This window comes from Henckelia pumila, chromosome 1 (assembly GCF_033568475.1).
Source record: "Henckelia pumila isolate YLH828 chromosome 1, ASM3356847v2, whole genome shotgun sequence".
In the NCBI taxonomy this organism is placed as follows: Eukaryota; Viridiplantae; Streptophyta; class Magnoliopsida; order Lamiales; family Gesneriaceae; genus Henckelia; species Henckelia pumila.
The window spans coordinates 18,390,183-18,400,923 of record NC_133120.1 but is presented as its reverse complement, the minus strand read 5'-3'; the positions used below and the strand labels follow the sequence as shown (position 1 = coordinate 18,400,923).

The window sequence follows — 10,741 nt, the reverse complement described above, 5'->3', positions numbered from 1 at the left end:
TGATTTGATTAATTTGGATATGGGTTACTACATATTTAATCTAAACATGATTAGAAATTTAATCTTATAAAATTGAACCGGGTTACTACAGTTATACCTTAGTGAAATCTTGTCATAGATTCCAAAGGATGGGAAATATATCTAGGCGTCATGAATTACCCTTTACAAATATTTTAGAGGTTGAATTATTTTGATGTTTGAGGTATTGATTTTATGGGCCCGTTTCCTACATCTTTTGGGCAATCTTATATTTTACTGGCTGTTGATTATGTTTTGAAATGGGTGGAAGCAATTTTCACCCCGATTAATGATGCTCGTGTAGTAGTGAAGTTTGTGCAGAAAAATATTTTCACGCAATTTGGAACTCCATGATAAATTATCAGTGATGAAGTTATGCATTTTTGCAATAAGACTTTTAATTCATTACTGACAAAATATGGTGTTAGGCATAAAGTGGCATGTGCTTACCATCCGCAAACAAATGGTCAGGCTGAAATTTCCAATCGAAATATTAAGCAAATTATGGAAAAGACAGTAAAGACTAACCGGAAGGATTGGTCAATCAAGTTGTATGATGTACTATGGGCTTATAGGACTGTGTTCAAAACTCAAATTAGTATGTCTCCGTACATGGTGGTTTTTGGGAAGACATTTCATCTGCCAGTGGAGATAGAACATCGAGCGTATTGGGCTGTGAAAAAAAAATTGAATTTTGATTTGAAAGCAGCTGACGAAGAGCGGTTGTTGCAATTGAATGAGATGGATGAGTTTCGCAATTATGCTTATGAAAATTCCAAGATTTACAAAGAACAAACCAAAAAGTGGCATGACAAAAAATTACTGAGGAGATAATTCGAGCCTGGACAGCATGTATTATTATTTAATTCTCCTCTCAGATTATTTCCATGTAAGTTGAAATTGAGATGATCTGGTCCTTTCATAGTGGTAAAAGTGCACCATTATGGAGCCATTGAACTGAGTTGTCATGATGGACAGATCTTCCAAGTCAATGGTCAGAGGTTGAAGCATTATTTTGGAGATGTAGTACGGAACGTAGTGAGCGTTCCATTGATCGAGCCTAGTTAAAAACAGAGGAAAAGTTAGGCTGACGACTTAAAACCAAGCACTTTTTGAGAGGCAACCCAAATTTTAATTCCGTTATAATTTTTTATTTATTTTAATTTTATTTTAGTTTTATATACAAATAGTTATTTATTTAAATTATTTTGTCTTAATTAAGATTTTATTTTCATGTATAAGACAACACAAAATCACATATTGAAGGTGACAAATTCGAACCTTCGGCGCCCCAGCGCTGAATCTATAGTGCTCCAGCGCTTAATCCGTGGCTCAGGAAATTTTTTTTTATTCGAAGGTGTAGTGCCCCAGATCTAAATCTTAATCGCCCCAGCGCTGCTGCATATATTTTGGAAAAAAAAACGGGATCTCACACTTCGGCTCTAAGTTCTTCTCCAAACTTTTTGCACCTCTTCGCCGCCTTGGAGACCTAGCACCGATCCGACACCACCATTCCGTCCACAACATCCCTCTCATATCTCCATCGATCTCAAAAGGTACTCTCTTGCTCCGATTAGCAACACCCCATCGATTCGATAGATAGGTTCTCCAATTTTAGGGGTTTCTCGAATTTATATCAATTTGGGGATATTGGTTCAAATTAACATCTCAAGTGGCATGTATATTGTTCAAATTCTCACCTTGATAGCAACCACAGTTTATTTCAAGTTTATCTTGAGGTACCCGCAAGAGTTGTTGTGCTTTGAATAATCTTTTGGAAGCTTGGTTACATACATTTGTGGATTAGAGGGTGTTTTGGAGTCGTTAGTGATTAAGTTTGTTCTCGGTGTCATTGTTTTATATTCCGATATTGCATATCAGTATTAGTGTTCTATGTGTGAAGATTCATTATTGTTTTCCTTGTCTACTAGCGGCTGTTGTGATTAATTGTAGTTGATGGGTTGAGTATGGTTTGTTTGAATTGTGTTGATTGGTTTGAATTTGATCGGCATAGTTGGAAGTGCGTAATTGCATTTGAGCTCTTGTAGTTGAGTTGTTGTGTGAAGTATTGCGATGGCTCCAAAAAATAAACAAAAGCAAGAAGCGCCTTCGTCTACTGGTTTTGATCGAAATAGATTTTGGAACGAAGATGCGGCAAATAATTATTCTTTAATGGTCAATAAGAATATGGTTCGGGAACGGTGATTTGATACTAGCTCCGGTTTGGCCATATTTGATGTGAATAGAGCATCCCGAACGCGGGGTTGGTATAAGTTCGTTAGACCACCCCCTGATGCCGTTATTTCTTTGGTAAGGGATTTTTACGCTAATATAAATGTGAAACATGAAGGATTTACAGTGTTGGTCCGAGGTCGGAAGGTCGCTTTTGATGGGGCTACCATTAACAACATCTATGGCATGCCGGCCATTGAGGAAGATGAGTACTTGGCGTATATCTCCGGTGAAGTGGATTACAATGCCATTATTTTTCAACTCTGTGAAGAAGGGGTCCAGTGGAAAATGAAGGATAATGATGTGGTGAATTTTTCTTCGGGTAAGATGAAGCAAGATGCGAGGTCTTGGTTCTTGTTTGTGGCTGCTCGCGTGATACCCATCGGTCACACTTCTGAGGTGATGAAGAAACAGGCTTCCCACACTTATAGTATCATCACTGGGATGACGGTCAATTCTAGAAATCGGGATTCCATTCTAGAGGCGGTCAAGGGAACCACTACTCTAGGACTTCCGCACCCTTCTCTGATCACTGTCATTTGTGAGAGTAACGACGTTAGATGGAGTCGAGATGAGGAACTTTTTAGAATCCAAGGGCCCATTACTGTTGTCACCCGGGAAAAAGTCCCACCACCTCCTCAAGCGGCAGCACCCCAGGACTTTCCCACCAGCAGCCATTAGACACCACATCACCCTCTACCACCTCCGGAAGCTCACATGACTAATAGTGAGATATTGGCACGTCTGGAGCAGCAGATGATGTACCAGCAGCAGCATATGGAGGGCCAATATCATCGGGCTGGTGCTTTTATGAGTTACATGAAAATTTTTACAACAGTCCTAGCCCGGCGTTTTCCTAGATCCAATGATGATAATGTGCAGTTTCCTCCATCACCTACTTGGCTGTCGCAGGGCGATGACCACTAAAGATCATTGTCGGTATGTGTATTTCCCTTGTTCTTATCGATTTACTATACATTGGGGACAATTCACATATCTAAGTTTGGCGGGTGATTTGATTTGATTTATTTATGATGATTTTATTAGTTTTATGCTATGTTTGAGAGTGGATTTGGTTGCTTTGCCTGCTGTATTTGGTTTGTTTGAGAAGATGTTGGTTTTCTAGTTTTCTGTTGTGTTTGAGAGTTTCATAGAAGTTTTAACTTGTTCCTGCATTTGTCATTTTTTAATATTTCCATAGTTCGTCTTGTGTCTCGTGTCAGTTTTATTGTTCGTATTTTTTATTAATTTTTGAAAAAGAAATAAATGAAAAATGAAACCCAAAAAACAAAACCAAAAACAAATTTGTCTTTTATTATGTTTATTTTTGTGTGAGTCAATGTCATGAGAAATATCATAATCGGCATATGAGGAGAAAAATGAAAAAAAATTAAGGTTTGTAATGTTTTATCTGAAAAATATCATTCGGTCTCAGCTACATCTGATATGAATCAAGGAGGCGCTCGAAGATTCATATTGTTCCAAGATTTGCTCCGTAATTTGCCGTCAAGAATTGAAGGATTCGGGATCCATGGAAATTTAGTTGAAGATCATGGAAATAATTTTTTAGAGTATTATGATATTTTTCAAGACCAAAAGGATCAAGAAAATGAAGAAAATACAAAAATAAGTCATCAAGGCCGCAGCCTATGCGCGCCCGCGCCATTCTTGTCCGAGTGAATTTTGACGATGCTAGACAGAACTTTGTGCGCTCCCGCGCCTGCACTATCTTTCACACAGCTCGGCGTTTTGTGTGCGTGCAAGAATTTTTGATATTTTGGCATAATTTTTTTCTATTTTGAGTCTTTTATTTCTATTAGGAAACTTCTAGATGATATCTTTTGCATTATTTTTGCATTATGTTTAGGATTTTGGAATTATAATCCAACTAGGAAATCTTTAGTCTAATTCTATTTGGATTCCTACTTTATTTTTTTTATATATTGTAAACTTCTCATTCATAAGAGACAGTTAATGAATTATTCAGTTTATTGATTTTTATCAATCCTTAAAAATTCTCTCTAGAATTTTTCCAAAGCTTTGCTTTGTTTTTATCAAAATCAAACTTATCAAAGTTTAACAACTTTGTGGCGTTTGTCAATTTATTATCTTCGTGGATTTTCAGAAAAAAGTTTTCTGAAGGTTCCGTTGTGATTAATTGTTTTCTTCTCGTGATTATCTGTTGCTAATTTCAAATAAATTAGAGGTGGATATCTGAAAACTTACTTGTTCAAATGGTCGGAACAAAATTAAAGAATCTTTTTTTTATTGGATTGAGGGTACGATTTTAATATATTCGTGTTTGCTTTCCATGCATCCTAGATTCGCATAATTTGGTATCAAAGCTTAAGGTTCCATTGATTAAAGTAAGTCGTATCTTCCTATTTGTTCTTCTTATTCGTTATTCGTTATTCGTTCTTCGTTCTTCTTAACCGTTCTTCGTTCTTCGTTTTTCATTCTTTAAATCTTGTTTCCCAAGTTTTGTTTCTTGTGCTACAAGTTATTATAAAAAAGAGAAAAATCGAAAAAGTCAAAAAAAGAGAGAAAAAAAAAACCGGTCAAAAGAGAAAAAAAATATTGAAGGGCCGAAAAAGCTTCAAAAATAAGGAAGAAGCAAAATAACTTATGGCAAAATTCTTGTGTCTTGTGAGTCTTTGGGTAAAAAGTTATTTCAATCTTCATAAAGTCAATTTCTTGTTTTTGTGCAATCTACGTGAGTCGATTGACAAGTGTTTAAAAGTTTTGAACTTGTGGGTTTGATATTTAAAATCATAAAGCATAAGATATTCTTTATTTGAGTGAAAAAAGAGTGTTTGAGTGAATTTTCTTTCGAGTGACTTGTTAGGTTTTGGATGAGAAATATTTTATTACTAACTTTTTTCTTGCAAGGTACAATGTTTTAAAGAAACTATGATGTTGATGGAAAATATCAAAAATATGATGGGTATACGGAGAGTGAAAGGAGATTTGATTATGGGAGTAGGAGAGAGACAAAAATCGAGGGATATAGTGATGTGTATAGATATGATGATGGGGAAAGAAATTTTGAATATTATTTGGATAGGTGGAAGAAAAATAAAATTTCGTCATTCCATGGAGACATGAATCTGAAGTCGTATTTGAATTGGGAGAAAAGAGTAGAAAATATATTTGAAGGTAATGATGTTTCAGAAGCCAAGAAGGTTAAATTCGTTTTACGAGAATTTACCGACTATGTGGGATAAAGTGTTGGTGAATAGAAAAAGGCATGGAATGAATCATATTTCTACGTGGGATGAGATGAAGAGAGCTATGCGGAAACGTTTTTGCTCCTAATCACTGTGAAGCTTCCAAACGTGAACATCAAGGTACATCTAAACTTTCAAATTCTAGTACCTTTGATATTGCATGCTTATGGTGTCATAGAAAAGATAAGCATGATATGTGCCAATGTTTTAAGGATGCTATGATGAAAGTGGCGGATTCTCATGTAGATGTTGAATCTATTGTTGTCGTAGAGGTTGAATCTAAATGTGAAGTGGAAGAAGTGGAGAAAATTGAGGATGAAACTTCCTTGGTTGATGATGTTAGTGTTGGAGAATGTGAAGTGGTAAGTGAGTTTGTATGTGTTGAGGAGTCATCTAATGTTCTTGTGATAGATGAAATTCCTATTGATGTTAATAGTGGGACTAGTAATTTGTTGTTGGATGAGTCTTGTAATCTTGCTATTCAATTGAATCCAAAATAATTTCATAAGGATCAATTGAAAATTGAAAATTTGTGTGATATGGTTGAAAAAAAGAGTGATGACAAAAGTGAGATAGCCATGGAAAAAGAAAAAGAAAATGAAAAAGAAAATAAAGAGGCCGAAAAAATGAGTTTCCAAAAGAGTGAGATGACCTTTGAAAGAAAAAAAAAAAGGAAATAAAAGAGAGGAAAGAGACCAAGAAAAAAATAAAATATTATGGTCCAAAATAGTGAGGTTGAAAAGTTTGTGCAAATGAATACAATCCCTAAAGTACTTTTGTACAAAGAGGTTTTATCTCATTGTCATGATATAGGTGGTTCAATCCCGAGCAGTATTCTTTCTTCTTTGCAGGTTGTGAAAGATGCTGGGATGAGTAAGCAAAGGAGATTTAATGCTAAAAGAGTAAGCATGATTGATCAATGTAAATTTGGTCACACACAAGGTGGAGTTGGAGGTTTTAAAATTGTTCCCTTTATGAGGTATGATTTAAATTCAAGTTTAAACTACAAATCCAATGTCAACTTCCAAAGGCATGAACTCAATTCAATGTTACATGGATTTAAATACTTAGTTGAAGGATTTGAAAAGGTGTTAGCTATGAATTATGGATTGCATTCAAATCTTGATATTAAGTTATTGGAATCTAGGTATGTTGAGGAATTGAATAATTTGGATCATATGGTAGTGTTGAAATCATTTGTTGATCTTAATGTGTCGGAATCTTGGTGTGATACGAGATTAATCAAGTTGGTGTATGTTGTTCTGAATTATTTGAATTATGTTGATGTGAGTCAATTGTGCATGAATAGCATAGGTGGGAAGTCTTATTTGCTTGATTGGCTAGTGATGACTTTTGGGCTATCATATGTGCGTAATACTTTTATGAGATTGATGTGTTATATTTTGCATGCATCTAGAGGTAAATTTATTGTTTTATACTTTGATTATTTCTTAGTATATATCAAAACTTTGACTGGGCATGTCGAATATTTGATACTTGTGGTGTCAACACAAAGAGATGAGAGTTTGTGTGCAAGTTTGAAAGATAATGTATTGTGTACAAGAGAACTTGTTGTATTTGTTTATGGTGTAAGTTCTCAAGGATTTAGAATTGTTGGTGAAGAATTGATAAAGTACCAACAAGGTAAGGAAAATGTGGTAGTTACTACACTATCACCAAGGTATGAGTTCTTATCTCTTTTGGTTACGAGATGCTTATGGTTTGAAAATGTTAATGAATTGCATGAATGGATTACTGATTTTGAGGAAGTGTTTGGAACACATTTGTGCAGTGTTAATGATAAATTTTATGTGAGCAAGTATTACTTAAAGAAAATAAGTTTTTTTCTATATGTTCTTCATTGCATGATTTGTTTGATGAATGGACATGTGTGTTGATTTTGAAGTGTAATTTTGAGAGATCTAAAAGGATGAATCTGATAGATGAATATTTTTTGTGGTTGCATATGAAGAGATATGTTGAGAGGATTTGTGAGTGGCATCTTTCAAGTGCATTGTTTCTTATTCCTAGAAAGCAATATTTGTACTTAACTATGAACATTGTGTTGGGGTTAACTAGGTCTAAGAAGGGGAGGAATTTAGTGTTTTTAATGCTTAATGGAGTAATAATCATGTTTATGCATGTGAGTGGTTATAAGGTGTTTAGTTTGAGCATGAGAAATTTCGTGTGTCTTGATATAGTTTTAAGTGAGCGATGTCTATTATTGCCTGTGGGAAATAATTTTCAAGTTTTTAATTCTTGCATGGTTTTTGTAGACAAGGGGAAAGATTTGAGGACAAATCTTTTTTAAGAAGGGGAGTCTGATATGAATCTACGAGGCATATTGTTCCAAGATTTGCAACGTAATTTGCCGTCAAGAATTGAAGGATTCGGGATCCATGAAAATTTAGTTGGAGATCATGGAAATAATTTTGGAGAGTATTATGATATTTTCCAAGACCAAAAGGATCAAGAAAGTGAAAAAAATAAAAAAAATAAGTCATCAAGGCCGCAGCCTATGCGCGCCCGCGCCTTTCTTGTCGCGCGCCCGCGCGTCTGATTGAATTTTGACGATGCTAGATAGAACTTTGTGCGCGCCCGCGCCTGCACTATCTTTCGCATAGCTCGGCTTTTTGTGTGTGTACGAGACTTTTTGATATTTTGGCATTATTTTTCCTATTTTTAGTTTTTTATTTCTATTAGGAAACTTCCAGATGATATCTTTGATATCTTTTGCATTATTTTTCCATTATCTTTAGGATTTTGGAATTATAATCCAACTAGAAAATCTTTAATATAATTCTAATAGGATTCTTAGTTTATTTTTTTTATATATTGTAAAGTTCCCATTCATAAGAGACAGTTAATGAATTATTCATTTTATTGAATTTTATCAATCTTTAAAAATTCTCTCTAGAATTTTTCCAAAGCTTTGCTTTGTTTTTATCAAAATCAAACTTATAAAAATTTAACAACTTTGTGGCGTTTGTCAATTGATTATCTTCGTGGATTGTTAGAAACTAGTTTTCTAAAGGTTCCGTTGTGATTAATTGTTTTCTTCTCGTTATTATCTGTTGCTATTTTCAAGTAAATTAGAGGCGGATATCTGAAAACTTACTTGTTCAAAAGGTCGGGACAAAATTACAGAATTTTTTGTTATTGGATCGAGGGTACGATTTTAATATAGTCGTGTTTGCCTTCCATGCATCCTAGATTTGCATCAACATCTTGTCTTGAGTTTTCACCAAAATATGCACGTAATGCCATGACCTTCAATACTCCTGATGCTTAGAGAAAAAATATGTGCACTTTGTGACGTGGATTAGAGACATGCATTCTTAACTCTTGTGAATTTTTGCTAGAAACTGAGGTAGAGTTTTATGAGCACAGAAGTGATTTAGATAATTTTTGAATAATTTGAGCCTTTTTAGCCACCTTACAATCATGAGAAGTACAAAACAAAATGAGCAGCTAAAAAGTTAAAAGAAAAAATGCAATGACAAATTTAATGGCGTTGAAATTAAGGTGAGGGGAGGCCTTGGATTAAAATTCTAATACAAGGTTAAAAAGAAGAAGAATGTATGGTGCAGAAAGAAGCCGGATGAAATATCTGACAGCACAAATAATTTAATTTTTGCTTCTCGTACTTCTCAATCTAATAAGAAAGCTTGATCAAATTCCTTTGCCTTAATCCTGATATGTTTGATTGATTCTGATCTACTTTTGGATACTTGTTCTCCTGCCTAATTTATGTTGAACCAATAACCGAAAAATTCCTTTTGATCTGTGCAAATAAAGATTGAACTTGGTTGATTGCATTTTGAAACTTGAGGGCGGGATTACTGAATTTTTGAAGCTCACTGGTTGCATAATTATATCCGAGTGTTAGGTTGGGTAGACGAGATTGGAAAATCACACACACGAGAACTCTTGAGAATGATGTAGCAAACAAGTGGACTGCACGATGAAAATTAAATCTCTGAGGCCGACTGCATTAATTGATATCATGACTTGCGTGTTTTAGGTGTTAGTTGTTTTCTGGTGTCGCTTTTTTCTCTCTTATTTTTGTTCTATTTCTGCTCGGGACTAGAAAAAGTTTAAGTTTGGAGGGATTTGATAAGTGCAAAATCTTATATTTTATATGATTTAACTTGACTTTTGTTATGTATCGAGCGATATTATGCATATTTTCTTGTTGTTAGTGTTGTTTGCAGGAAATTGAGTGATGACTATTTTATTTGAATTTAAAGAGTCAGAAATGTGCAAAAAAAAGGGAATAAAAAAGCGCGCAAAAAAGAAAATAAAATTGGACAGACCAGCGCCCTAGCGCCCTATTCGCAGCGCCCGTAATTTTTCGTGTTCAGCGCCCCGGCGCCACTTTCGGAGTGCTCCAGCGCTAGGCTTCCTTCATTGAAAAAAAATAAATACGAAACTTCAGCGCCCCAGCGTCGAAGAAGCAGCGCTCCAGCGCTGCGCTGTCTAAAAAATATGAAAACTTTCCGAGTTGGTTTAAGAGGGGATTTCTTGGCTTATTTGGGGGATTATCGAGTTTTGGCAAGGGTTTGGGACTGCTGAGAGAGTTTGGATCACATAAGAGCCAAGGAATTCGGAACGAAGGTAGAAGATGGCGACATCCGACGATGGAGAAGCTTATTCTAACTTCGTTCTTGATTCTCTTTGATACTCTATTTTTATTTTGATGAAGTGTTGGAAGAACATGTTTAGTTTATTGCTTAAATTCATCATGAACTAATTTCTAAGTCTAGAGGGTAGACTGATCTTGACTTGAATCCATGATTTGGATATTTTGATTTATATATTTGAATTCTTCGCACGGTTTATTTGTGTTTTTCTGATTTCAATGCTTTAAATTTACTGGCAATATATTGAATGATTTATTGTTTTGAATTTCACTCGAGGGAGGAGGTTTTAAATACGACATAGAGATCAAATACATCTTTGGTGTTTATGTTGTTCTAGTGACATATAACTCCATAGAAGTTGTTAGAAGAATTACTGCGCTATTTACCGAATATAATAGTTGAACTTAGATAGAAATATTAAGTTGACTATTAGATACGAATTTGTGCTTAACACTCGAGAAACAGAGTAGAAAATAATATGGATTCTTGACTAATAAACTAGAAGAATTTGTAAGTAAGAAATCATTAGGAATAAATTGTGGTGGATAGTCAAGTAAACCCAAACCTCTAGAATTTGTCTCTCATTGAATTTTTGTCTTGCGAACTCATCGTTAATTAATT

General features: G+C 34.8%; 1 protein-coding gene across 1 annotated transcript; it reads left to right on the top strand.

Moving 5' to 3' along the window:
- Positions 1-213: 213 nt before the first annotated feature.
- LOC140860104 (uncharacterized) lies at positions 214-852 on the top strand. The gene is made up of 2 exons (XM_073262891.1): positions 214-329; positions 447-852. The coding sequence occupies exons 1-2, from the start codon at positions 214-216 to the stop codon at positions 850-852; spliced, it is 522 nt and encodes a 173-aa protein (XP_073118992.1).
- Positions 853-10,741: the final 9,889 nt, after the last annotated feature.

Excerpts from the sequence above, each read along its gene's own strand:
- LOC140860104 (XM_073262891.1), top strand. The coding sequence starts at position 214 with ATGGGCCCGTTTCCTACATCTTTTGGGCAATCTTATATTTTACTGGCT. Across the intron at positions 330-446 it reads GATGCTCGTGTAGTAGTGAA|GCATAAAGTGGCATGTGCTT; the intron begins GTTTGTGCAGAA and ends ATATGGTGTTAG.